Genomic DNA, 27906 nt, shown 5'->3' with positions numbered 1-27906 from the left:
GGTGGCGCAGGGGACCCCCCCCGGGTGCTGGCCGGTGAAATGACATTTCTGGGATACAACGGGTTCGGGGGGGGGGGGGGGCGCGGGGGGGCCCCGCCGAAGTTCTGCTGCTTTTCCTGCATCCCGGTTTGGGACTGTTTCCCTCCCCGCTGCGCCTCCGTCTCCTGGAGAGGGGGGTCGGGTCGGGGGGGTCGGGGTCCCCCAAGCTCTGTGACCCCCCCGTACCCACCTGTGCCTGCGGGGTGTCGCTGCCGCCGCCGCTTTTTGGGTGAAGCTCTTGGCTCCGGGCAGAGTTTTCCCAACCGACTTGTCAATGCCGGAGCCTCCTCTGGGATGTTGGGCTGGGGGGTTCACACCCCCCCCGTTTGCCTGTTGCCCACCCTGTGACCCCCACAACTCCCCTCTACCCCCCCCCCCCCCCCCCCCCCCCCGATGCTGCCCCAGGCAGAAGGGGCTGCATCCTTGCCCCCCCGGGGATGAGCAGAGGTGGGGGGTGAGCTCCCTAAATCCCGGAGCTGGTGCCCCCCGTGCTGTGGCCCCTGTCCCCGCTGTGCCCCCCTACCCCCCCCCCCCGAAGAGCAGCATTGGTGCCAATGACGGACTCGTTTCGCTCGCAGAGCACGTCCGGCATCGCTCCCGAATGGAGCCTTCGTGCCGGTGCCGGTGCCAGCTGCCTCACTGGGATCACCGAAGGGGGATCTGGAGAGCCCGGGAGGGTCCGGGAAGAGGCAGCGATGGCTCTTGGGCCAAAGCTGCTGGTGGTGGCTGTAAACACTTTCTCGTGGCTGCTCCTTGCAGTGTCTTGGCTCCTGGGTGCGCGGGGGGGCTTCCTTGGACGCCGGCGCTTCGGGTGGGCAGCGTCCCCGTGCTGTGCCTTGTGCCCAGTGAGGCCGGTGTCCGCGGGGCCGGCGTTCTCCGGGAGCAGCTTGCAGGTACCATCCCGAGGTCCCGGTCCAGGCAAAACGCCGCCCTGTGCCCCTCGGCTGCGGTGGGAAGGGTGAGCCATGTCCCGTGGCACGGTTGGGCACGTGTATATATCCCGGCGGTGGAGCCGGGATAATGATTTTTGGCCTCATCTTGGCTTTTATTCCAAGGACTGGAGGAATCCCGAGCGGCCTGGGTGAGCCAGCGGGGCTCTGGAGCCCTTGTGAAGGTGTCAGTGTTGGGAGCAGCCGGCCGGGCCCCGCAGCACCGATTCTGTTTGCACAGCAGCGGTTTGTGCTCCCAAGGGGAATTTCAGGAACCGCGGGGGCCGGCGTGGTCTCCGCGCCCGAAGACAGAGCGGGGTTATCCGAGGGCAGAGGACCAGGACGGGCGCGAGGAGGGAGCATCCAGCGGCGGATTAATTTTTCTCTGCTCTCAGTGGATCAGTTCCATTTAAAACGCGCCTGAGCGTCGTTAGCGAAGTCAGGCCACCAGCCACAGCGGCGATCCCACAGCGCGGCTCCACTGCTTGGAGGCCGGAGCCCCTTTTCCCACCGCCTGTCCCGGGAAGTGTTGGAGAAGGAACTTCTCTTCCCTCCCTTCACTGCCGGGGCGGTCTCCTGAAATGTCTTTTCATCTTTTGTAGGCTCAGCGTCGTCGCTCACGGTTATTATTTATCTGTATTGTGGTGATGCCCGGAGGGCACAACACGGGTTTAGATCCGGAACAAAGGCGCGGGAGGAGACAGCCCTCGGTTTGCTTTGAATTAAAACTTCGTGGAATCTCGGGAGCGTGTTTTAAAACCAGGAGTTTCGCCTTTTACACCGTGCTGGTTGATAGTGCTTTGGAACAAAACTATATCAATGAGCAGGCAAGGCTCGTGTCCTGTCGTGTTAGCGTTAGGAGCATTTCCAGTGGGGAGGAGCTTCTCCAGGCGGTGAAAACGAGGGAAAAATAACATCCCTGCTTCGATGGGAGACGCGGAGCTTGGTGTCCTGCCTGCCCGCTGCTGGACCTGGCTTCAAGCTGGATCCCTCCAAGGGTTTTCTCTCTCTCTTCCCCTGCTGTAGTTAGAAAAAAGGATGGGAGTTGCGGCCGTGGTTGCTCAGTTCTGGGGTTAAGGCACCTGGGTTAGCTGGGAGGGGGTCTCTGGGGGTCCTGGGCGGGTGACATCGCTCTGTCTTGGTTCAGGGTCCCACCGTGAGGCCGGGCTCGCGCAGGCGGCAGTGTCGGCTCTGCTGCTGTGACAAACCCCGGTGCAGCTGGGTGTAGGAAGTTTTTCTGCCCGTCCCTAAAGCAATCACCTAAGAACATTCCCGTTGCCTCTCGCCTGCCAGCGCTGCACCGCGTTTCTTCGCTCCGGCATCGCCTTTATCACCAGCAGCAGGGGAGATGCAGGGGCTCCCCAGCTCGGCAGCGGGACGCTGTCAGCCACTGTCCTCCGGCTGCGGCGTTGCATTAAATCAGATTATTAATTTATTTTATTTTTTTTAGCAACGACACTTCATCTTACTAAATCCTATATTTCAAAACACGGAGGCAACGGGAACTATTTTATCATGGACACAACGTGTCGCAACGCTTTAATTTGCACTTTCCACAGGTGGCTCCGTTGGCTGGAGCCGGGGTCGCTGGCACCCGCACGGCAAAGCCACGTCCTCAGCGTTGAAATGGGGTGCGCTGGCAGGATGGGGGGCTCTGCCAAAGGCCACCCTTTCCCCCCACGCTGCGTCTTGAAGCGCTTCCAATGCCACAAACTTGTGAGGTTTTTGAGTGCCTGGTTCATTCACTGAGCTTCTATTTGCAGCAAAGGTGGGGAAAAAAATAAATAATAATAAATCCTCGCGTTGGAAAATAAACGGCAGCTCATGGAAACAATGGCTAGGAAAAAGAAACTGTGAGGACCTTGATGGCGCTTACTAATTCTTACCCTGACGGGAGGCTTGGAGATGTTCGCCCCCCCAACACGTCTTCCCCCACCGCGGGATGCGGGTCTCACCAGCACCGAGCTGGGCTGTCCTGCGGTGGGTGCTGGCCCTCGGTGCAGACAGAGATGGGTGTTTGGTGCCACCAGAGCTGAGCTCTCACCGTTCCCGAGGGATCCTCGTGCTCGTCGTAGCTCGGAGGGTCCCGTCTGATCCGTGGGTGCGTGCCGGGTGCCTCTTGGGGAGCGATCCCTGCCGGTGGGACCGGTGGAGAAACGGGTCAGACCGAAGGGTTTTGGTGTTTTCTGGCTGGTTTTGGCATTTTTTGGCTGGTTTCTGTGCAAGCCTGGCGGGAGCCGCGTGTTTACCCCCGTGGGGGTTGATGTTGTCAGCTCAAAAATAACGTGGTGGAGCCCCGGGTGCCGTCGGGCTGGGGTCTCTCCTGCTGTCACGGTGTTTGGAGGCAGAGGAGCGTTCCGCTGCGTGGTGCTGAGCGTTCAGAATCATTTCACAGCACTTGAGGTATAACCAGAAACACCGGGGAGGAAAACTGACTGGCTTTCCTAACGACCGCGAGGCTACTAGGGGTTTACACCGGGTTCTGGAGGCAGCCGGAGGGTGCGGGGTAGCAGCCCAGGGTGGGATCTGAGAGGTTTTTCCTGGCTCTGGGATGTTCTGCCATCCCGGGATTCACTCTGCCGGCACAGGAGGGGCAGGAGGTCCTCCTGGCCACCTTCAGAAGCCTCTTGTTACCAGCACGAAGGACATTCCCAAGTGGCACCAGGCTGAGATGGAGGTTTTTTTAAATTGGGCTACTTCTGAGGACTTTTTCCTTTTTCCTTGAGTGTTGCCACTTGGGGAAAAAGTCCTTATTTCAGAGGGGAGGAGAGCACCGAGCAGCGCCGAAGGCACTCTGCTCTAATTTTAGCGCTCTCCTGCCTCCGATTCCCAAGTTGACGATCGCACCTGAAAGCTGGGAAGAAAGTCCGGAGACGGAGACGTGCTCTCTGCGCCCGCCGCGCCGAAGCATGGAGGTTTGTCCCCGCGCCGGGTCCTCGCCGCGCTGTCCGACCCCGGCACCCCTCCGGAGGGGGGCTCAGCTCCGAGGATGATCCATGAGAGATTGCCCTTCCTCATGGGGCTGGGGGGCGGCTGGTAGCGGTGCTGAGCAGCTCGGAGGCGGCCGGCATCGCTCCCTGGCACGGTGCTGAGCCAAAGCCGCATCCCTGCAAGCAGCCCCTTTTCCCCCAGGGATGTGTTTTCCCCCAGGCTGTGGGGTGTGGGGGTTGTCCGTCCTTTTTTCGGTGCTTTTCAAAATCGGGACTCTAGGAAGGAACAACAGGCAAAAGCATTTTCTAGCCGAAGGTTAATTACGCGCTGTTGTTAACTGTAGAGCTATAGGTTCCTGTGAGCTCGGTGGGGTGGTGGTGTTTTTTTTTTTCAATTTGCAATTTTTTAAATTGCGATTCCTGCTTGCAAGACCTTGCACTCCGGCAAAATTAAGGAAAATAACCACTGACACGTGGCTCGGGGCTCCTGAAATGCTCCCGGTGCTTTTTTTTTTTTCCTGGATCCTCTTTTAAAATACAAAGGAGTGGGGAATCCATCTCTTTTACTGCTCATCATCCCGTTAGCGTTAATGAGACCGCGTGCAGGAGTAGGAGTTACAGAACTGACTCCTCAACTCAATTGTATTTGGCTGATTATTAGCTGATTACTTTGAGGAGAATTAATTTCTCCTGCTTCTTGCTGTCGGCTGCCTGTGGCTTAGGGAAGGCACCGGGGTCCCGGTGGTCCGGCGTGTGTCCCGGGGAGATGGAGCGATGCCGGGAGCTTTCCGTGCCGCGTGTTCACTCACGGTCCCCGTCGGACAGTCGTTAGCACTTGGGCTTTTTTTATTCTTATTTAGAATTTAAATTTCATCTTTTCAAAGGCTTCTGCAGAGTACAGGAGGGAAAGGGCTTTCTAAATAAAATTTTTCTTAGCGCGTCGCCGTGCCCTTTCCGCAAAGCAGACATGTTGCCGAGCGGGTGTGCCTAACACAGAAAAGCAAAATTAGGGGTTCAACAAAAATAAGGCTGCAGGATGCGTTTGAAACCGCAGTTCCTGTGTACCCCAGCGCCTGGGGGAGAGCTTTCAACTGAAATCATTTTCATCTCGTGAAGTTCACAGCCTCCGAGGGGTGGGAAGGGGAACTCCAAAGCGCTCGGCCCCGGGATGTCCTCCTCCGCCTCGGTGACACAGGTGACAGGGCAGGGGACAGCACTGGTGTCGCGCCACTAGCCCACGTGCTTCCTTATTTTCTGCAGCCCCTATAACAAATTTAAATTCACCCGGTGCCGGTGGCAGCCTGGGATGCAGAGGTGCCTTTTACTCGGGACCTGGGAGTCTGCATCCCGCTGCGGGTGGGACCGGAGCCGGCATCTCCATCTCCTCCTTCAGCCTTCCCAGTGCTGGGACCCTGGGTACTGGTGCTGGAGCGGGGGGTCCTCATCTCATCCCCAAACCTGATGGGAACAGCTGGAAAAACACCCTGGCTGCATCCCGCCACCGGGTATGGCTGGGTTGGGCTGGGTGTAAGCGGGTGCCCAGCTGGTGAAAACCTCCCCCAAAAAACCAGCGACCCCCCGTGCGAGGTCTGCGGTTAACTGGAGCACAGTGAGAGCTTTTCCTCTTAATTAACATCAAGCAGGCGGCTGGGTCCGATGGGGTAAGAAGCCCAGGCTGATGCGCCTTGTCCGCATCTGTGCTTCCTTGGAGTGGGAGCAAGGCTGGGACAACTGGGTTCATTCAGGTATCTGAATTATTCCTTAAAAATAATTTAGAAAGGGGCGCCGCCGGAAGGCAGCGACCGATTTCTTTTGGCTCAGGGAAGATCCCGAGGTCTCCGAAAGCTTCCCTACCTGCCACGGATCGGCCGCTGGAGAAGCGAAGGGGGAGACCAACACGCTGCTTGTGTGCGCTCACGCTCTGCAAATCATGTCGGCTTTCCGAAAAGACGATTCATCTCCACAAATTATCACTTTTTCTAATTGTTCTCTGCAGCAAACGCTCTGTTTCCAGCCCTATCCACTGCCAATTAGAGACAGCTCTAAACAGCAAAACTCCTGTTTCTAAAACCGAGCTCGTTTTGGGTTTTTTTTGTTTTTTTTTTTTAACAGCCAACCTAATTGACAAATAAAAGCCATTTGAATGTATAAAATGTTCATTATCTCCGTGGGGTGCCGAGCAGCAAAATATAAGGCAGATTTCCCTTTTATTTTGGTGTGGTCGTGGGAAGGGCTGCGGCTCTGCCCGGCAGAGCGTGGTGCGTCAGCGTTGGGTCTTGTTGCCCAAAATCCTGGGTTTTTTTCCTTAATAAAATGAAGCCGAGTGCTTTGGCTCCGCGTGTTCCGCGCTCGGGGCTCCAGCTCCCTTGTTGCCACGTCGGGCACGGGCACATGGATTCCTGGCAGTGGTCCCTCGCTGGAGTGGGAGCAGCAAATTGCTGGCCCACTTGGTTGCCCAGGGCTGTGCCCGTCTACCTGGACCGGTGACTTTTTGGCTCTCGGTGGTCCCAGGGGAGCTGGTGGCTGCTCTTCTCTCATCTCTGCCCCCTCCGAGGGTCCCAGGTTTGGCTTTTAAGAGCCAACGCCGCGTCTCTGGCACGCCGCAGCGGCGGTGCTGTGCCTGCGGCGGGGATGAGGCACCGTTCACTGCGGTGCGCGTCCCTAGCGTCGCTGCCGGACCCACCGCTCGCTCCAGCGTTGGCTTTCCCAGGGGGTGCCTGGAAAGCAGCACTCAGGTGGGGGGATCGGTGTCACCCGCTGGGTTTGATGGTGAAGCCGGTGGTGACGGGGTTAAGCCCAGGGGGTGAGTAACTCCTGCTCCCAGAAGCTGCTTGGGCAGCTTTCCTGGAGGAGGAGAGGCTTCTGGAGACTAATTCTGACTGAGCTCTGCTTTCTCTTTCAGCAAAGTACCTTAAAGATGGATATAGAAGACTGTAATGGACGATCTTACATATCTGGTATGTCTGATCTTGATTTTTGCCAGCTCTTTTGGGTCGCTGACGTGTTCAAGATGCTCGGTCTCACCCTCTGGGTACCAGTCCTGTGCCGGTACCTTCATCCACATCCTCAGGCTGTGGATGAAGCATTGACCAAGGGTGCAGTTTTAAGTATAAACAGATAATTTAAAAAAAACGAAGGTACCTAGTGTAAAAAATGAAGCGTTGGAAGTTTACACCGAAGTTTACATGCTTGTGCCTTCGCCTGCTGCTCTGGTGGGCGCTGTGGGTGGAAACTCAAAGCCTTGCCACAAGCTGAAAGGAAAACCTCTTTCCAGCGGTGGCTGGGCAGTCCCGGCCTCGGGGGGTCTCGGGGCGGTGGGTTGTTCCTTCAGGACTCCTGGCTGCGCTCCTGAAACGGGGGATTCAGTCCTGCTCTCCGGTGCTGAGCGTCAAAGACCCCCACAGGTCTTGCCGGGTCGGGCGCCACGCTCTGCAGGCACTACTTAAGCTGGGACCCAGGCTGAGCTCCGGGCGTAAAGTCCGTGAAATTTCCGTGGGGAGAGTGGGGGGCAGCGGGGGGCTCACCTGGGTCCCACTGCTGGCGTGCCGGACCGCTCGGTAACCGGCGAAGCCGTACGGGCCGGCTGGGGGTCACAGCCCCAGTGACCCTCTCCAGAGGGGACAGCGGGGACACCGGAGGGATTTCGGTTATCTGGTCACCTGCGGGAACTGGTGAGCTGGAGTTGGTGGGATTCGTGGTTATCTCTGGGGCACTGGTCTGAGAACGCCGCGGTTTGTCCACGGAGGAGACGGGCTTTGGAGCGAGAGCTGATGCCGAAGTGGCAAAGACAAAAAAAAAAAAAACCAACCAAAAAACCTCCCGATTCCCAAATCCGGCCCCAGTGCCGCCAGGAGGACGGCTGGGGGGTGCTGGGATGAATGGCTCAGCGGGGATGGGGGTCAGGAGTTGAAGTGCATCGGGAGGGAGAGGACCCCGGCTGTTCTAACGAGCGGCCGGGGGCTTGGTGCGTTGACAGCACCGCGGGGGGGTCCTGGTGCAACGCCCCGCGCGTAAATCACGCTGCATCTCCCGGCCTGGCAAAGTCCATCCTCGGAGTTCGTGCGCTCTCCTCCTTTCTCGGAAGGTTTCCTCCGATCCCAGGAGGGTCCCTGCTCGGGGTTAGACCCTCGGCTCTTCTCCACGCACTGGGTTTTTGGCCGCTGGGAGGTCACAAAACGCTTGATGCGCCGGGGGTGGCTGCGCTCTCCGCTTCGCTCAGCAGAACGGTGCCCCCCACCCCCGGTGCTCGCCACTGGCTGGGTCTGGGGGCTTGTGGGCTCGGTGCCGAGGTCTGTGGTGCCTGCGGGGCTGCGGCGTTGCTTTTCCTGGGGGAGACCCATGGCTGAGCCCTTCCCCCACGCGCCCCGTTCCCCTGCGCAGCCCAGAACGAAGGCGGGAAAAGCAAAGAGCCCACCAGGCTCAGTCTTGGGGTGCCCGTGGGCTCCCGGTGCTGGAGGTCCTGGGGGTCCCGGGTTTACGCAGCTCCTGGAGTTTTGAGGGAAGGGGGATGGGGAAATGATGGGAGAGCAGCATGACGGGAGCTTCTGCAGGACCATCCCGGGGTTTTTCCTTTTTCCTTTTCTTTTTGGACTTTCTGGGAAGTCGGGGAGCGAAGCTGGGGCGGGGGGGAGCAGGGCAGGGCTAACGAAGATGGGTTAATTAGCAGGGTCAGGGGCAAGGCTTGCCAATTAGCCGCTTCAGGTCGCTGGCAGCCCTGAAACGACTCGGGGAAACAGCCAGCAGCGTTCTGGAAACTCGTTTCTGTGAAATTTGTTTAATTAAACGAACTCTTGAAAAAACAAAAGTTCATGTTTGTCGCAGAGCGAGGCGGCTGAGGGCCCGGAAACTCTTCGTGCGTGTGAAATATTTTTTCTTTTGAATTCTTCACAGGAAAACAAGTCCGTTTTGAAAGAGCTCTGGTGGTGAGAGAGGGTCTCATTACCGCCGGGGGGGCAGGAGCAAGGTGGAGGCAGCCCAGAGACCCCTCCGTGCCACGTGCCCGCTCCTCAGGGGGCACCTCCTGGGGCTCTACGTCCTTCTGGGGACGCTGAACCCCCAAACCCAGCACTGGGGACGTGGGGACGGTGGTGCCGTCTCACAGCGGGTGAAGGGGCTGAGCACCCCGCTCCATCATCCGAGCTGGGGGAGGCACCAGCGCAGCCCCCCGGCCTGGACCGAGGACGTCCCGCAGGAGCAGGGTGGGATGAAATCCCTGTCCCACCGTGTTTTCCCGTGGGATCCTGCCCTCCCTCCCTCCCCTCCTCTCCCTGGATGCTTTTCTGGGGGGGGTCTGCCCCCACTTTGGTTGCCTGTGAGTGTCAGAGGCTGATGGAAGACGTGGAGGGGTGTTTATGGGGGATGTTTCCAGGGGGTCGCCCCCCATCTCCGCTCCCTGGCACAGCCCAGCCCCCTTCCCCCCCCCCCCCCCCCCCCCCGTGTTATCCCCTTTGATTTGGAACGGGGTGAAACGCTCCCGGCTCCTTGGATAACTGGGCTACAGGCAGACGGAGCGTCTCTTGCCTGACGTTCAGGTTTCCACTTGTTTTTTTAGAACAAATGAAATGTGACCCAATATTTCCTGAAATCTCGAGTCTGAAAAGTTATCAGAGAGGGAAATTGCCGAGAGACCGTCGAAACCAGGCGCTGGTTGCTCCCAGGGGTGGGATAGGGCTTCAATCTCTCGCCGGCGGCACCGGGCAGCCTGCCCACCTTACCGGGGGCTCCGAACCGCTGGTGGGAGCCGTTACCGGGGGGTCCCTGTGTCAGACCCGCCGCTGCACCGAGGGAAAAACTCCCCGGCCCCGTGGTGGGGGGGTGGTGATGTTCTGAAGGGGGGGTCCTGGCTGGGGTCCATGCTGCTCAGTGGGGGTCCGACAGCGATCCCCCCCCAGGGAGCCGAGGCTCTTGGCAGCGCGAAGGTTCCTGCTGGCCTGACCCCCGTTGCGGCGGGGGCTCGGCGCCAGGGATCGGCTCGCGTATCCCTTGCTGCTTGGGGATCGTTTGGAATAAGAAGGATCCTTTGGGATCCGGAGGATGAAGGTAGCTGGCAGAGGAGCTGAGCTTTCAGCTGCGGACGGGATGCCATGCCCTGCCTTTATGGTCGAAGGGATGGAGGAGAAATAAATGTGTTTTTTCTCATATTTTTCTTTCTTTATTTTTTTTCTTATTTTCTCTGTACTTTTATCACTTAAATTTGAGTTTGGCTGCTTTTAACTTTTCTCCGAGCGGTAGCTGGGAGCAGGTTGCAGGACAGCGCGGCGAGGTTCCTGCTGCTGTCAGGATCACCGGGTGCTCCGTGAGGGAGCCCCAGTTTCACCTCCAGGATTAAACCTGGCACCGGGAAGGGTCTTTTTTTTTTTTTTTTTTTTTTTTTTTTTTTTGGGGGGGGAATTGCTTGCCAAGGTAAGCCTGCCTGGAAACGCTGCCTAGAAAAATTCCCTGCGGCTCCAGCGCGGGGATGTGTTCCCGTGTGTCTGGCTGTTTGATAGGGATACGCGGTGCGTTGGGAAGGTGTGAAGTGCCTCTTCGGGGCTGAGCATCTGCCCCTGGAGCTGAGGACCGTGGCTTCGGTGTCCCCGTCCCTTGTGGCTATAGGAGGGGGGCAGAGCCCCGATGAGCCCTGGCTGATGTGGGGGGCAATGCCGTTCTCCCCCCGGTCATCAGGTCCTCACCCATATTTTGGGGTCCTGTGCCCGGAGCCCCTGGGTTTGGGGCGGGGGGGGGGGGCTGTGTTGCGAGGGCAGAGCGGACCCCCTGCAGCATCCCTGCATCCCTTGCTCTCTCCTTCCTTCAAGCATCGTCTCCGGCTGGCTCGGCGTGGCTCCCTGCTCTCCGAAGGCCGCGTGTCCCCGCGGCGGGGAGCAGCCGACGTTCCCGCTCACCGTGCCGTGCCGCCTGCCTGTAAAATGACGGTCGTTTCCCTCGCTTCCAGGAATCTGCTCTTCCTGGAAGGTGAGCGGCTGCGTGCGCCCTGCCAGCGACGCAGACATGCACACGCAGCCTGGGCTCCAGCGCTGTTTCCAAGGAGTTGGCTGTGATAACACTCCAGGGTATCTCCAGCAAGGTAGAATAATGCGAGTTAAACGGGAGCGGCGGCGGAGCGGGGGGTGGTGGTGGGGAGGATCCTGAAATAACTCGGTGCCGTCTCTGCTTGCTCGCTGCGTGCGGAGGAGAAGGGGTGCAGGGGGCCCGATTCTGGAGGGTGATTGATAGGTGTCTGACCCCCCCTGTGCTGGCAGGGAGGAGAGGGAAGGAAAAGCCTGACACCGCCCCCCCCTCCCCCCCCCCGCCCCCCCAAGATGACCGTGGAGATGAATATGAGCCAGGGAGGCTCAGGACGCCGCTCGTGATGTACCGAGACCCTTCGAGGGGGTCGCTCTCAGCCCACCCAGTGTCTGTTCTCGGCCTCAGGATGTGCCCCCAGCCCCCAGAGGGCTCCGGGCTCGTTACTCAACCTTCTCATTAACCTCTTGTGCCGTGGCTGGCAGCGCCTGTCGGCTTGGCGTGACTCTGGCTGGCAGCAGCTCGCCGGCCGAAGCGTGGGGAGGGGAGAGGGAAGGGTCCTCCGAGCCTGTCCCGCTGTGCCCCCCGGGAGGAAAGCTGCCACAGGGAGCTGGGAAGGGTGAGGATGGTGCTGGGGCGTCCCGGTGGAGCAGCGATTGAGAAGATGCTGTCTCACCGAGGGCAGTTACCACCACCGATTCCCATGCTCCGCGAGGCTGGTGAGCTCAGCGTCCCAGTAGTCACCAGACAATGGGATGAACTGGGCTCGGGGAGCGCTGAGACGGGAGTTTCTCCAGCTGCAAACATTTAGAAATAACATTCCCAGCTGCGCTGATGGCCTTCGCCGAGCTTCTGCACTTTCCATCATGAAACTCCACCGTCCCCACAGCATCGCCGAGGAGCAGCCGCTGCCCGGCTCGCGGGCGGGTTTTTTTTTTTTTTTTTGGGGGGGGGGGGGGGAGCTGGTGGGGGGCCAGGGGTTTTCGGCACGCTGACAGCCGGCAGGTCTCGCCGGAACAGAAACCTGCTAGCCCCCGAAGGGGAAAAAATGAGTCTAGCCCTGCGCGCGGGTGCGATGGGGTAGGCAGCTGTATTGCTGGGTTCGCTTTCCAGTGTGAACGGGCAAGGCCTGTCTCCAGGGGCTGGAAGGGTCCGTCTGGGGTGGGCTCGGCTCCCCCGGGGTGTGAGGATCTGCTTGGGAATGGTCCCTCCGGCACGGGCTGCCGGGGAGGGGGACCCCCGTGCCCGGGGAAGGGACCCGCTCGCCTGGGCAGCACAGCGGGGGGCACAGCTCCCTTAGGTGGGGGACTGATGCTCGTGGGTGAGGGGTGGTCTGCCCCCCCCCCCCCCCCCTCAGCTGGCACAGCGCTGTGGTGCTGGTGGGAGCACCCGCAGAGCCCCCCCAGCGTGGCGTGCCGACCCCTCGCCCCTTCTGCCACCTTCTCGCGAGCCAGCGAGGGGAGCAGAGCTTGCGCTGCCGGCGGCACGGCGCTGGCTGGGGGCTGCTGGTGTCCGAGGAGGTCACAGCTGGAGGACCGTGGTCCGGCAAGCAGCGAGCTCCTGCGGTGCCACCGGTGTGCGTGGCAGACAGTGAAAGCCGTGTCCCGAAGCCCCTTCCCGACGCAGCGGCGCTGGGAAGAGGGTTTGGTGGGGTGAAGGCGGCGGGAGCCCCCAGCCCCAATTCAGGCGTTGCTCACTTGTGTTTCCCTCCTCCCACAGGTAGTGGGGATTCCTCCCTGGAGAAGGAGTTCAGCTCGGCCATCGTGGGACCCACGGTGAGCACCCCCAACAGCCAGCACTCCTCCCCGAGCCGCTCTCTCAGTGGTGAGTATGCCGCCTGCGCTGGGAAAAGCCGCGCCGGGTTCTGCCGGTGGTGTCCCCAAATCAGACGTGACAGAGATGTTGACTTCCCGCTGTGACACATTTCTCTCCTGAGGCTGATTCTTTCTTTGCCAACCCAAGAAGATAAAACCCTCCTTTGGTCTTCACGTGGAGCAGCAGCCCAGGGACTGATCCTGGGTACCGCTTGTGGCTGAACCCCGGATTTTTCCAATCGGCCGCGGCGATGCCGAGGACTCAGGGTCGTTCCTTGTGGTGGTGGTGGTTTTCACCTTGACTTTCAAGGCAGCTGCATGTTCCAGACTGCTAACGACCGCAGCTCCGGAGGGGCCACGGAGCCATCGGTCGCTTCGGAATAAGTTATTTTTTATATCCCTCTAGATGGCCGTGGGGGGAAGGAGAAGCCACGCTGCTTCTTCTCGTGCGGTACCCTGGGCAGGTGGGGGTCCGCGGTGGCCTTGACGTGAATGAGCCTCTTGGGAAGTTATTTGTGTGGCTGAGGTAGATTGGGAGAGCCCATGGGCATGTTGGGATGCACTGGGAACGCCGCGGGATGACGAAAGGCACCGCCAGCTCCCAGCCTTCGCCCACCCCTGGCCACCCTGTGCTGCTGTGTTCAGCCACCAGTTTTGCCATCACGTCTCGCTGTCCTTTCTGGCTCTTCCCCCCCCTCCAAGAAATGAGCCGGGGAGGCTGCATGGTTGCTCCTTGGGAAGCTCCTGCCATTCCTTGTCACCTCATGGAGCGGGTGCGTGTCCCCAGGGGTCTTGCCCGGAGCTGACGGGTGGCACCTGACAGGGATCCAGAAATGGGACCAGTGTGGGGAATCTTGTGTCCGTAACCTGAAACATTCCAGCCCCTTCCCTGCCTACTGATGGGATTCTTCGCTTTTTAATTTAAAAATGAACAAAACTGCTTTTTTAGGGTATAGTTAAGAACCTCCCCCAGCAAAACAGGTCTGATTTCCGAGCGGTCGCAGTCTGTCCCTCGTCCTGGTGTGCCATCTGCTCCCATCGCTCGCTGCGGTGAGTGATGAGGGATGTGGGGCTTCCCTCGTGCTGAGGAATGGCACGGCCCGGGATGAGCCCAGTATGGCCCGAGATGAGCCCAGTATGGCCCTGGATGAGCTGGGCACGGCCCTGGATGGGCTCGGCATGGCCTGGATGAGCTCAGTATGGTCCTGGATGACCTTGGCATGGCCCTGGCTGAGCTCGGCATGCCTTGGATGGGCTCGATATGGTCCTGGCTGAGCTTGGCATGGCCCTGGCTGACTTTGGCATGGCCCTGGATGACCTCGGCATGGTCCTGCATGAGCTCACCATGCCCTGGGTGAGCCCAGGATGGCCCCAGATGACCTGGGTATGGTCCTGCATGAGCTCGGTATGGCTCTGGATGAGCTTGGCATGCCCTGGATGAGCTCAGTATGGCCCTGGAAGAGCTCGGCATGGCTCTGGATGAGCTCAACACAGCCCTGGATGAACTGGGCATGGCCCTGGATGGGCTCGGCACGGCTCTGGTTGAGTTTGGTAGGGCCCTGGATGACCTTGTGGCCCTGAATGAGCTGGGCATGGCCCTGGATGACCTCAGTATGGTCCTGGATGATCTTGTGGCCCTGAATGAGCTGGGCATGGCCCTGGATGACCTCAGTATGGTCCTGGATGAGCTCGGCGTGCCCCTGGATGAGCTCAGCACGGCCCTGGATGACCTCGGCACAGCTCTGGTTGAGCTCGATATGGCCCTGGCTGACCTTGGCACGGCCCTGGATGGGCTGGGCATGGCTCTGGATGGGCTGGGCACGGCTCTGGATGAGCTGAGCACGGCTCTGGATGAGCTCGGCACGGCTCTGGATGAGCTGAGCACGGCCGGTACAGGCTCGCTTGCAGCGGCGCTGTTTATGTCGCAGCCTTCTCGGGGCAGCAGTCACCTTTCCGAGGGCTGTACGTGCCGTTGTACGAGCTAAGTTGGCAAGTCCCGCTCTGAGTTGCGCTCTCAGTGTTCAGGCGCCGGCGGTTGGGCCGCCTCTACCGGATTGACTCAACCGGCACCGAAACGGCCGGCGCGGCTCTGCCCTTCCCTCGCTCCCAGCGCGCCATCACGTACGGCTTTTCCGTAGCGGAGTAACCCCCCTGTAATTTACCCGCGGTGGCTGGGGCACCTCGGGGTAGGTCCTGGCGTTTGAAGGTTGCTCTTTCTGAACCGGGATAAAATAACTCCCAACCACGCCGCTTTCAGAAGCGGTAAGGTTATGAATTAGCTCTGTCGGCATTTTTTTTTTTTTTTCCTCCTTTGATTACTTGCTATTTATTTTACATTTGCCCAATGAAAACGCTTAGAAGCTCTGCAAAGAAATGAAACCTCGGGCTTTTTGGCAGAGGACAGCTCTGAGAGGTACCGCAGCTTTTTCGCTCGATCAGAAGCGAAAGGCATCGAGCACGTGGGCTGAGCGAAAGGACAATCGCGATCCCTTCCCCTTTACCGGCGGGATGCAAGTGATGGTATTGCTTCTGATCTGACTTGACTTCACAGCTGGTTCATCCAGCGAGCGTCGTGCCCCAGAGGAGCAAGAATATTATATAACCTGTTCTGCCAGCAGAGACTTCGCTCCGGCGAGACCAGGCGCTGCGTTGGTTCTGAAAAGGGAATTACAGAACAATAGTTGGCCTCCCTTCTATGCCCAGGAAAAAAAAAAAAAAAAAAAAAGTCCTAGGGGAGTGGGAGAGGAGAAAAAAAAAAAAAAAAAAAAAAAAAGAGAAAAAAACCCAACCAGAAAATCAAAAGTGCAGCAAACAACCCATCCAGGCAGACCGAGAGGAGCTTCTGGCTTCCCACAAGGAGCTGGAAATCTCCTGGATGCTCCCAGGGGAGCGTGGTGGCACCGGCCAAGATGTTAAATCAAGTTCTGTGTTCCTCCCCCCGGGGCCAAGATGTTGAATCAAGTTCTGTGTGTCCCCCCCGCCCCCCGGCATGTTCGGAGTGCCCTCCCGGTCTGCAGGCAGCGGTGGCTTTGGCCGCAGGCTCGGCACACAGCCGGGAAGCGGCTGCGTTTGCCAAGGCTGGGTGGCCGCGCCGTTCACATCGCCTGGAGCCTCGCTGGGAAGGCGGCATTGTCCGCCGGGAAGGGATGGAGCCGGGTGAGAGCCAGAATTCCTGGGCTCTTCACCCGGCAATAAAACCTCACGCAGTTTGGGATGAATCACTTCCATGCTGCTGCTCCGGGTTAATCCCCGCTCGCAGAGCGGTACCTGGCTCCGGGCAAGCGCCGGCGCCCGTGTCGGAGGCGGCGAGGAAGAGGAGGTTCCTCCCCAGGCCTGGCTTTTTGGGGGGGCCCCGTGTCCGCCCTTCCCGGGGGAGCGGGAGGCACCGGCCTCCCCGGGGCTGGGACTCTTGCTGCCACCATCTCCTCTCTCTGGCGTCCTCCTTGCCCGGTAAGCGCCCCAAAGCCTCCCCGCTCGCCCGTCGGGAAGGATCGGCCCTTCCTCGGCTGATGGGAAAGTTCAGAGCCCCCCTCCTCCCCGCCCCCCCCCCCCCTTAAAGCCCCCCCAAGCTTTTAAAGGTCAAATCCTCCGGATGCTTTGGTCCCGGGGCCGTTACCACGGATTTTCTGGAATGCCCTCGGCCGGTGCGCCGTGGCCGTCGGCATCCCCGGATGGGGGTGAGCATTGGTGCTTTCACAAGGAGCTGAACGAGCCCCCCGGGCTCAAGTCAGCGGCAGATCTGGGAGCTGCTGGGATCTGTGTGGCGGCGCTCAGCCCGCTCCCTTCTCACGTCTGTCTCCCTTGGATCCACCATCTCCCACCCGCCGGGCAGCAGCAGAGTCTCCTTTGTGTATCTCTAAAGTTCGGTTCCTCCAGCCCCCACAGTTCCCCTCTTAAGGGATTGGGAAGAGCCTCCTGCTTTAAATGGAAAAAATAAGAATCTGATATTGGAAGGGATTCTGTAAATATTTGCTTTAAGCCCTTGGCCTCGCTGTGCTGCCATGTGGGTGACCTGGATTCGATTTTACTCCACCGTCGCCTTCTACTCCACCGTCGCCTTCTACTCCACCGTCGCCCTCTACTCCACCATTGCCCTCTACTCCACCGTCGCCCTCTACTCCACCGTCGCCCTCTACTCCACCGTCGCCCTCTGCTCCACCGTCGCCCTCTGCTCCACCGTCGCCCTCTGCTCCACCGTCGCCCTCTGCTCCACCATCGCCCTCTGCTCCACCATCGCCCTCTGCTCCACCATCGCCCTCTACTCCACCATCGCCCTCTGCTCCACCATCGCCCTCTACTCCACCATCGCCCTCTACTCCACCATCACCTTCCTCCAGAGCAGGTAGCAGGTGCTGTCCCCGGCTGGAGAGCATCCCCAGGGGATTCCCTCTCACCCCTGGCTGCTGGTAATGGTTTAAAGTGGGAGGAAACTTTCCAACTGGATTATTTCAAGACCGACTTTCCAAACGGGTGACTTTTCACCCCGGCCGAGGGTGTCCCAGCCTCGATTCTCCATCGAGCGGAGGGTGCAGCTGGCGGCGCGAGGTGGGGTGACCACTCGGACACTCGGCGGAGGGAGGGAGCATGCAGGATCCGGGTGGACAAGCTCAGCGGAAGGTAGTGGAGGGAGGAGAGGGAGAGGTTTCCCCGCAGGGCTGCAGCTCGCTGGCAGCAGCCGGAGCAGAGCGGTCGCCGTCGTCTCGGGGAGTGTTTGATTTGTGGCATTCCACAGATCATTAGAGCAGCCGGGAATGTAGGTCAGGGCTGGCGCATCCCTTCGCCAGCCACCCGCTCCTGATGCTGCAGGAGGAAGGAAAGGGAGCAGCGGGGAGGGGAACCTGGGGGGTTTTACTGCGGCACAGCGCCCACCCTGCGCCGGGGAGACCCTCCTGCCACCCCCTGCCACCAGCCGGCTTCAGGGGGCTTCACCAGTGCGGCTCCTCCGGCTCCTGCCCGCTCTCTGCTCCGGTCCTGGCCAGAACCGTCATGGGGCGGCCGATCCCGGTGGTCCCCAGCCCTCGGCTCTGGGACCTCCCCAAGTCCCTGGCATCACTCGCATCCACTTCCCGAGTTTCACACAAACTTCCTTGGGGTTTTCCGTGGCCAAACGCCATCCCAGGGCTGCCTGCGTGGTCAGCCCCTCCTTCGCCACAATAAGGGGCAGGAGCCCGGCCACACCGGGGTGGCAGCATGCCTGGTGGGGGTGTGTGGTGTCCATGGCCTCTTCCCTGGGGTTTTTCTGCTTTTAGATACCTGGTGGATCCCAGGTCTTGTAGCAGAGGTGAAAACTTGGGTGACGTCGTGGCTCCCGTGGTCCACCAAGATCCACCAGCCGGCTGAGAGGCTCCAGTTGGGCTCTTTGTGCCGGTGGACGTGGAGCCCTCTCTGGGTCAGCATCACAACCGGGCGTTCTGCCTCCCCTGCTGCGCTTCACAAGCACGAGTGGCTTCTCTTTCACCCTCTGCTTTGGATCCAGGGGACTAAACACCTTCTGCACTGGGCCACCGTGCAGGGCAGGAGGCAGAGCAGCGATCCTGGGGGTGCGGACAAGCCGCCCGGCCCCCAGCCTCACCAGATCCCTGTTGGATCTCCCTCCTTGAGTCAAGGAGATAAGATGATGCCCGTTCATTGCGAGCAGATCACTTAACGCCTCACGGTCTTTCTTCTAGGAGTAAGTCTCGCCTAAGCAGCGCTCTCCCAACTTCTTGAAGAGTTGGTTTGGGTTTTTTTGGTTTTTTTTTTTATCTCCGCTGACTGTTTCTTCTCCCTTCTGCCTCCCGGCAGCGAACTCGATCAAGGTGGAGATGTACAGCGATGAGGAAGCCAGCCGGCTGCTCTCCCAGGATGACCGGCTGCTGGAGAAGGAGGACAGCGTGATCGTGGAGGACTCGCTTTCCGAACCGTTGGGCTACTGCGATGGGACGGGCCAGGAGCCGCACTCCCCCGGGGGCATTCGGTTGCCCAACGGCAAGCTGAAATGCGACATCTGCGGGATGGTGTGCATCGGCCCCAACGTGCTGATGGTGCACAAGCGCAGCCACACCGGTGAGCGGCGGCCCTGGGGCCAGCGGTGCTGCCGGGGGTGGGATGCGAATTTCTGGGAGGGAAGGAAATTTCCGAAGCTGGGTGGCGAGTGGGTGCTGGCCCATAGGCACCGGTGCCGTGGGAGGTGGGTGCGGGGTCCCAGCTGCTCACCCCGGGGGCGCAGGCAGAAGGGGCTGCGGAGGGAAGGCGCAGGATGGTACATGTGGACGGTCTGTCCTGGTCACTGTCCAGCCTCCTGCAGCAGGTCGGTCGCTCCCCAGGGTGGGGGTCACATCCAGAGCCCTACGTCTGGTAGTAAACCTGGGGGTCACCTCCAAAGCCCTACGTCTGGTAGTAAACCTGGGGGTCACCTCCAAAGCCCTACGTCTGGTAGTAAACCTGGGGGTCACGTACAGAGTGCTGTGTTTGGTAGTAAACCTGGGGATCATGTCCAGAACACTATGTCAGTAGTAAACCGGGGGGTCACATCCAGAGCCCTACATCTGGTAGTAAACCCAGGGGTCACCTCCAGAGCTCTACATCTGGTAGTAAACCTCGGGGTCACCTCCAAAGCCCTACATCTGGTAGTAAATTTGGGGGTCACCTCCAGAGCTCTACATCTGGTAGTAAATTTGGGGGTCACCTCTAGATCCCTACATCTGGTAGTAAACCTGGGGTCACCTCCAGAGCCCTACATCTGGTAGTAAATTTGGGGGTCACCTCCAGAGCTCTACATCTGGTAGTAAATTTGGGGGTCACCTCTAGATCCCTACATCTGGTAGTAAGCCTGGGGTCACCTCCAGAGCCCTACATCTGGTAGTAAACCTGGGGGTCACCTCTAGAGCCCTACATCTGGTAGTAAACCTGGGGTCACCTCCAGAGCCCTACGTCTCGTAGTAAACCTGGGGTCACCTCTAGAGCCCTACGTCTGGTAGTAAACCTGGGAGTCACATCCAGAGCACTACGTCAATAGTACACCTGGGGGTCACCTCCAGAGCTCTATGTCTAGTAGTAAACCCAGAGGTCACCTCCAAAGCCCTACATCTAGTAGTAAACCTGGGGGTCACCTCCAGAGCCCTACGTCTCATAGTAAACCTGGGGGTCACATCCAGAGCACTATGTTTGGAGTAAACCTGGGGGTCACATCCAGAGCACTATGTTTGGAGTAAACCTGGGGGTCACCTCTAGAGCCCTACGTCTGGTAGTAAACCTGGAGCTTTCCCTCTCAACCTGCTGCACCTGCGATCGCCGGGGCCGTCGCGGTTCCTCTGCCGACCCGGCAGCTGCTTTTTCGCGGCGTTTCAGTGGCCGCTCGGGTTTTCCAGGAGAACGACCGTTCCACTGCAACCAGTGCGGAGCCTCCTTCACCCAGAAGGGCAACCTGCTGCGGCACATCAAGCTGCACTCGGGCGAGAAGCCCTTCAAGTGCCCCTTCTGCAACTACGCCTGCCGCAGGAGGGACGCGCTCACCGGCCACCTGCGCACGCACTCCGGTGGGTACCGCGGCGATCCACCCGGGTGGGCAAAGCTGGGAGGGAATCCACCCGGGTGGGCAAAGCCAGGGAGGGAATCCACCGGGGTGGGCAAAGCCAGGGAGGGAATCCACCCCAGGTGGGCAAAGCCGGGAGGGAATCCACCCCAGGTGGGCAAAGCCAGGAGGGAATCCACCCCGGATGGGCAAATCCAAGGATGGAATCCACCCTGGGTGGGCAAATCCAGGGAGGGAATCCACCCTGGATGGGCAAAGCCAAGGATGGAATCCACCCCGGGTGGGCAAATCCAAGGATGGAGTCCACCCTGGGTGGGCAAATCCAGGGAGGGAATCCATCCTGGATGGGCAAAGCCAAGGATGGAATCCACCCCGGGTGGGCAAATCCAAGGATGGAATCCACCCTGGGTGGGCAAATCCAGGGAGGGAATCCATCCTGGATGGGCAAAGCCAGGGAGGGAATCCATCCTGGATGGGCAAAGCCAGGAGGGAATCCATCCTGGATGGGCAAAGCCAGGGAGGGAATCCACCCTGGATGGGCAAAGCCAGGGAGGGAATCCACCCTGGATGGGCAAAGCCGGGAGGGAATCCACTCGAGGTGGGCAAAGCCGGGAGGGAATCCACCCTGGATGGGCAAAGCCAGGAGGGAATCCATCCTGGATGGGCAAAGCCAGGGAGGGAATCCACCCGGGGTGGGCAAAGCCAGGGAGGGAATCCACCCTGGATGGTAAAATCCAGGGATGTGATCTCAGCTTCCAAAAGCGCCGACCTCCAGCTCCCAACCGATCACCGCTGGATCCCCTGGCGGCTCCGCGCCTGGTTTGTGCCCCGGGAACTCCGCTGGCCGGAGCGCTGCCCGCGGGGCTTCGTGCCACCGCATCCCCGGGACTTACCGCGTCTCTTCCTTATCAAAATCAATATTTAATCGATTTTATCGAGGCGATATAAGTCCCACCCTGCGTGCACCCGTCCCGGGGACACCGCGCGCCAAGGGCTTCGGTTTCCGCGTTGCTTTTCACATCGTCCCTTGGACATAGGACATTTGGGGTGGGGGTTTCACCCTCCGCTTCCGTGACGTCACAGCTCCCCGGGGGGCCACAGCCCTATGCCCACCCCCCCCACCCCCACCCCCGCCCCCCGCTTTGCCATCCTTTGCCTTTGATTTGCCTCCCCGGCGCGTTGCGGTGCCGCCGCGATGGCTTTTGAAGTTCGTGCCAGTGGTTTTGAGCACCTTGTGGCTGTGACCTTCCAAGTCCCCTGGTGGGTCTGGTGGCATCTCAGCCTGACCCCGGAGCCCAGGAACCCGCTCCCCCCGAGCCCCCTACCCCAAGCCCCTCAATTTTCCTTCATTTTCTACCCTTTTCCATCAGAGGATGCGATGCTCCAGGTTTCTTCCTGCTTTCCTGGTTTTGGGAAGTGTATCTCCTCCCACGTGTCCATCTGAGATGTTCCTGGAGATGCCAGAGGGGAATCCGGGTGGTTTGACCCCCCCCAGAGCCTGGAATTGGGGCTGCTGGGCCCTGCGCAGGGTTGGGGGGGGGGGCTGCAGGAGTTTTTCCATCACGGTTTGTCTCAGGATGTCTCCACTGCTTGGGGACGGAGCTGCTCCGCCGCGAAAAAATTGTTTGGGTGGCTTGGCTGGTTCTCCAGCCTGGCCGGACTGTGGGAGCGGGTGGCGTTTCTTGGCCGGTTAACAGGGAGAATCGCCGAAGAAATCCTTTCCTCCTGCTTGTCCCTCGTCTCCGCCGGAGGGGGTAGTGACACGGCAGCAGTTGGAAGCAAAAACCTTCACGGCATGAACTTCGGGGAGCACCGAGTGTGTGCATCTCCTCCCGCCCCGCGCGGAGGGCGAGGAAGATGGTGACAACTGGGCTCCCCGTGAAGCACCGACGCGCCGCGGCAGCTGCTCGGAGTCGCGGCTGCTCGGAGTCATGACTGCTCTGCCTGGAGGCCTCCAGCTCTCCCGAGGAGTCCTTCAGTCTGGAGCCACCAGCGTCACCCTGGCTCTGGAGCCGCCAGCGTCACCCTGGCTCTGGAGCCACCAGCGTCATCCTGGCTCTGGAGCCACCAACGTCACCCTGGGTCTGGAGCCGCCAGCGTCATCCTGGGTCTGGAGCCGCCAGCATCAACCTGGCTCTGGAGCCACCAGCATCAACCTGGGTCTGGAGCCGCCAGCGTCATCCTGGGTCTGGAGCCGCCAGCGTCATCCTGGCTCTGGGGCCACCAACGTCACCCTGGGTCTGGAGCCACCAGCGTCATCCTGGGTCTGGAGCCGCCAGCGTCATCCTGGGTCTGGAGCCACCAGCGTCATCCTGGGTCTGGAGCCGCCAGCGTCATCCTGGCTCTGGAGCCGCCAGCATCAACCTGGGTCTGGAGCCGCCAGCGTCATCCTGGGTCTGGAGCCGCCAGCGTCACCCTGGGTCTGGAGCCACCAGCATCATCCTGGGTCTGGAGCCACCAGCATCATCCTGGGTCTGGAGCCACCAGCGTCATCCTGGGTCTGGAGCCACCAGCGTCATCCTGGGTCTGGAGCCACCAGCATCATCCTGGGTCTGGAGCCACCAGCATCAACCTGGGTCTGGAGCCACCAGCGTCACCCTGGGTCTGGAGCCGCCAGCGTCACCCTGGGTCTGGAGCCGCCAGCGTCACCCTGGGTCTGGAGCCGCCAGCGTCACCCTGGGTCTGGAGCCGCCAGCGTCACCCTGGGTCTGGAGCCGCCAGCGTCACCCTGGGTCTGGAGCCGCCAGCGTCACCCTGGGTCTGGAGCCGCCAGCGTCACCCTGGGTCTGGAGCCGCCAGCGTCACCCTGGCTCTGGAGCCGCCAGCGTCACCCTGGCTCTGGAGCCGCCAGCGTCACCCTGGCTCTGGAGCCGCCAGCGTCACCCTGGCTCTGGAGCCGCCAGCGTCACCCTGGGTCTGGAGCCGCCAGCGTCACCCTGGCTCTGGAGCCGCCAGCGTCACCCTGGCTCTGGAGCCGCCAGCGTCACCCTGGCTCTGGAGCCGCCAGCGTCACCCTGGCTCTGGAGCCGCCAGCGTCACCCTGGCTCTGGAGCCGCCAGCGTCACCCTGGCTCTGGAGCCGCCAGCGTCACCCTGGCTCTGGAGCCGCCAGCGTCACCCTGGCTCTGGAGCCGCCAGCGTCACCCTGGCTCTGGAGCCGCCAGCGTCATCCTGGCTCTGGAGCCGCCAGCGTCATCCTGGCTCTGGAGCCGCCAGCGTCATCCTGGCTCTGGAGCCGCCAGCGTCATCCTGGCTCTGGAGCCGCCAGCGTCACCCTGGCTCTGGAGCCGCCAGCGTCACCCTGGCTCTGGAGCCGCCAGCGTCACCCTGGGTCTGGAGCCGCCAGCGTCACCCTGGGTCTGGAGCCGCCAGCGTCACCCTGGGTCTGGAGCCGCCAGCGTCACCCTGGGTCTGGAGCCGCCAGCGTCACCCTGGGTCTGGAGCCGCCAGCGTCACCCTGGGTCTGGAGCCGCCAGCGTCACCCTGGGTCTGGAGCCGCCAGCGTCACCCTGGGTCTGGAGCCGCCAGCGTCACCCTGGGTCTGGAGCCACCAGCGTCATCCTGGGTCTGGAGCCACCAGCGTCATCCTGGCTCTGGAGCCACCAGCGTCATCCTGGGTCTGGAGCCACCAGCGTCATCCTGGGTCTGGAGCCACCAGCGTCATCCTGGGTCTGGAGCCACCAGCGTCATCCTGGCTCTGGAGCCACCAGCGTCATCCTGGCTCTGGAGCCACCAGCGTCATCCTGGGTCTGGAGCCACCAGCATCAACCTGGGTCTGGAGCCACCAGCATCAACCTGGGTCTGGAGCCACCAGCATCAACCTGGGTCTGGAGCCACCAGCGTCATCCATCTTCCTCCTGTGCACCCCCAACTCTTCCGAGCTCGGCCGCACCAATCCACGCTCCATCTTGGCCAGCACCGCAGAGGAGTCACCGCGCTTCGGCATCATCTGCCACCAGCTGAACTTGCCCCTTCCAGGGTGCCACTGGCCACCACCTGCCGGGGGACCATCAGCGCCGGCTTTTAGGCAGGGGATGTATACTCTTGAGCTGGATGGCTCCTGGATTTTTGGAAAAAAATGTTTTTGGGGAAGGGACAGGTACTCTTTAGCTGGATGGCTCCTGGAATTTTGGAAAAAATGGCTTTTGGGCAGGGGACGGGTGTTCTTTAGCCGGATGGCTCCTGGATTTTTGGAAAAAAAAATGGCTTTTGGGCAGAGGACGGGTGCTCTTGAGCTGGATGGCTCCTGGATTTTTGGAAAAAATGGCTTTTGGGAAGGGGATGGGTGGTTTTTAGCTGGACAGCTTCTGGATTTTTGAAAAAAACCGGCTTTTGGGCAGGGGAAGGGTGCTCTTTAGCCAGATGGCTCCTGGATTTTTGGAAAAAATGGCTTTTGGGCAGGGGACGGGTGTTCTTTAGCTGGCTGGCTCCTGGATTTTTGGAAAAAAATGGCTTTTGGGCAGGGGAAAGGTGCTCTTTAGCCAGATGGCTTCTGGATTTTTGGAAAAAATGGCTTTTGGGCAGGGGATGGGTGTTCTTTAGCTGGATGGCTCCTGGATTTTTGGAAAAAAGCAGTTTTTGGGCAGTGGACGGGTGCTTTTGAGCTGAATGGCTCCTGGAATTTTGAAAAAAACAGCTTTTGGGCAGGGGACAGGTGTTCTTTAGCTGGATGGCTCCTGGATTTTTGGAAAAAAGTCATCTTTGTTGCATCCAAAGCAGAATCCCGTTAGGAAGGTCTCAGGTTTTTGCTTTCTTGAAGCCCTCCCCGTCCCATCTGTGCTGGGATTTTGGGTACCACATGGCCGAGCCCCATTCCGGGAACGCTGGCTCACTGCTCCGTGCAGGCGGGCGTGCAGACCCCAGCCCAGGGGCATGTGCTGCAGCTCCGGGGTCTCTGGAGCCGAGACCCTGCTCCTGGGGGCTTTCCCCTCATTAACACACTTCGGGGGACCCCAAACCATCCGGGCAGGATTGTTACTGGACTCTTTGGCCAAGTTTCCCTCCCCCGGGGCTGTGCCTGTTCGCCCTCTCCGAGCCCCCACCGCGCTGACGTCGCCCCGGCACGGAAAGCATCGCCTCCAGTCCTTCAATCAGGAGCCACAGAAATGGGACAAGCCATCACAACATATCAAACAAAAAAATTAGTCTTTATGGGAGCTAATTACTAAGAAAAAAACCTGCGTTTCATGTGGATTTCACAGGCGAAAGCCCAGCGGTTGTCCTGCCGGGGGGGGGGCTTGGCTTCCCCCCCCCTTCCTTCGCGAGAGCCACGTGCGTTTCATGCCGTCCCCAGGAGGGATGCTGAGCTTTCATCTCAGAAGATGCGCTGCCCAAAAAAAAAAGTGAAGTATTAAAATCCAGATCAAACACGCTGCCTGGCTCTGAAATAGATCAGAAGCCGCAGCCCACACCCGGGACAGCTGAGGGGAGCCGCAAGCCCCCCCGAGACCCCCCTCCTGGGCGCTCCGCAGCCCGGTAAATAAACTAACCTGGAGCTTGGGGGGGAGGGGGGAGATTAGGAGAAACTTCTCCCGCTGGGGTCCGGCGATGGGCTCCTGCGCCCAGCAGAAGCGCCCACCTTGGGCATCGTGTGGGTGAGGGATTTGGGGGTCCCGAGTAGAGTGAGGGGCTTGCGGGAAGCCCCTCGCTCGCGTTGGATGTCCCGAGCCCACCTGAGACACGGTGTCGGTGGCTCCGTGGTGACATTTTCAAAGCACGGACCTAAGGAGGTAAAGGAAAAGCGACGGATCGCCAGGCAAAGCCCAGGGTGGGACGGAGCCCCCCTCCTCATCCTGCAGCTGCCGTGAGACCCCATCCCCACCCCGGGGGGAGCCCGGAACAGATCAGCCGTCACCGCTGCGGCATCGCCAGAGCCACGGAGGAGCCTCAACACCGGCAGCGGCCGAATCGTGCAGGGAGGGGACGGCTCGGTCCCCAGGGAGCCATCCCGGTGTCCCGGGCTCCTCCGTGTCCCACTGGGCTCCTCCGTGTCCCACCACCCCCCAGTGCCACCAGCAGCTGCCCATCCCTGGAGCCCTGGATCACAGGCTGAGGCTGGAAGGTTGGCTCCGGGGTATCCATGTGGATCTTCAGGGCTTGGCAAACCATCGCCCATCCCAAGGCAGCCGTCGGCGGAGCTTTGCGGAGGGGGTTGGGGGGGTGGTTTTGGTTAGGGGGGGACACCCCCCCAAGCCTGGGTTTGAGGAGTAAATTCCTCGGGCACAATTTTGTGTTTGCGCTCGGAGGCCAGCGGTCTCCTCGCCTCCTGTGGGGCTGGAGGACCCCAATATCCAGCGGCTCCGTGACAATGCTGCTGCCGGGGGAGGGCTGGGAGGACGGATTTGCGCCTGTCACCGGCTTCTCCGGATGGATTTCCAACCCGGAGCTTCCGTGGTGAAATCCACGGTGGCTCCCGGACACCAAAATCTGCTGGGGGCGGGCAGGGGTGCGTGTGGCACATGTGGCCACAGCTGGCCCCGTGCTGGCCACCGCTGCTGGGGGCAGGGCGTGGAAGCCAGAGGTGCTGGCCCCCTGCCCCAGCAGCACCGAACGCCTCAGCTCAACCCCGGAGCCGGGGTGGGGGGTAAGTGCGGAGTCACCGGCAACCTGAAATGGGGGTTTTTTAGAAAGCAGTTAAAGGTTAAACCACAAACTGGAGAAAAAAAAAAAAACAACAAAAAAAACCAGCGCAAAACTGACAGGACCAGAAAGAGCCCGACGGAGTGGGTGTCGAGCAGGTGGCGCGGTGCCCCTGAGCCTTGCGCCGGACGGGGCGAGTGGGGTGCAGGTGGCCACCGTGGCTCTGGTCGCTGTGGCTCTGGCCACCATGGGTTTGGCCACCGTGGCTCTGGCTGCGCCGTGGCTCTGGCCACCATGGACTTTGCTGCCATGGCTCTGGCTGCCGTGGCTCTGGTCGCCGTGGGTTTGGCTGCTGTGGCTCTGGCCACCATGGGTTTGGCCACCATGGCTCTGGCTGCACCGTGGCTCTGGCCACTGTGGGTTTGGCCACCGTGGCTCTGGTCGCTGTGGTTCTGGCTGTCATGGCTCTGGCTGCTGTGGCTCTGGCCACCGTGACTTTGGCTGCCATGGGTTTGGCTGCCGTGGCTCTGGTTGACGTGGGTTTGGCTGCTGTGGCTCTGGCTACCATGGGTTTGGCCACTGTGGCTCTGGCCACCGTGACTTTGGCTGCCATGGCTCTGGCTGCTGTGGCTCTGGCTGCTGTGGCTCTGGCCACCGTGACTTTGGCTGCCATGGCTCTGGCTGCCGTGGCTCTGGTTGACGTGGGTTTGGCTGCTGTGGCTCTGGCCACCGTGGCTCTGGCCACCATGGCTCTGGTTGCCGTGGCTCTGGCTGTTGTGGCTCTGGCCACCGTGGCTCTGGTTGCCGTGGCTCTGGTCACTGTGGCTCTGGCTGTTGTGGCTCTGGCCACCGTGGCTCTGGTTGCCGTGGCTCTGGTTGACGTGGGTTTGGCTGCTGTGGCTCTAGCCACCGTGGCTCTGGTTGCCGTGGCTCTGGCCACCGTGGCTCTGGTTGCCGTGGCTCTGGCCACCGTGGCTCTGGCCACCGTGGCTCTGGCCGCTGTGGCTCTGGCCGCTGTGGCTCTGGCTGCCACGCCGGGCAGAGGGCAATGGGCTCCGGCCCCCAGCAGAGCAGCTGGTTTTTGGGCACCGTCGTGCCGCC

At 60.7% G+C, this 27906-nt stretch overlaps 2 protein-coding genes across 4 annotated transcripts in view; both read left to right on the top strand.

The window, feature by feature from the left end:
• IKZF4 (IKAROS family zinc finger 4) overlaps window positions 1–27906 on the top strand; it is a 33722-nt gene that overhangs the window by 573 nt on the left and 5243 nt on the right. The window contains exons 2-6 of one of the 3 annotated variants that reach the window (XM_037370824.1): window positions 6801–6855; window positions 10830–10961; window positions 12620–12724; window positions 18499–18759; window positions 20064–20231. In XM_037370824.1, coding sequence (XP_037226721.1) covers window positions 6816–6855; window positions 10830–10961; window positions 12620–12724; window positions 18499–18759; window positions 20064–20231 — 706 coding nt within the window. In that variant the 5' untranslated portion in view covers window positions 6801–6815. Of the gene's footprint in view, window positions 1–6800; window positions 6856–10829; window positions 10962–12619; window positions 12725–17964; window positions 18386–18498; window positions 18760–20063; window positions 20232–27906 lie in introns of those variants that run through there. The other 2 variants (XM_037370825.1, XM_037370826.1) reach the window with 2 other exon arrangements.
• Window positions 480–1714, top strand: LOC119139966. The gene is made up of 2 exons (XM_037370827.1): window positions 480–997; window positions 1095–1714. Exons 1-2 carry the CDS (start codon window positions 594–596, stop codon window positions 1390–1392), a joined length of 702 nt encoding a protein of 233 aa, XP_037226724.1. The 5' UTR covers window positions 480–593; the 3' UTR covers window positions 1393–1714.

This window comes from Falco rusticolus, chromosome 19 (assembly GCF_015220075.1).
Source record: "Falco rusticolus isolate bFalRus1 chromosome 19, bFalRus1.pri, whole genome shotgun sequence".
Classification (NCBI taxonomy): domain Eukaryota; kingdom Metazoa; phylum Chordata; class Aves; order Falconiformes; family Falconidae; genus Falco; species Falco rusticolus.
The sequence above is the reverse complement of the archived record's forward strand: the minus strand, read 5'-3'. Positions and strand labels throughout refer to the sequence as shown.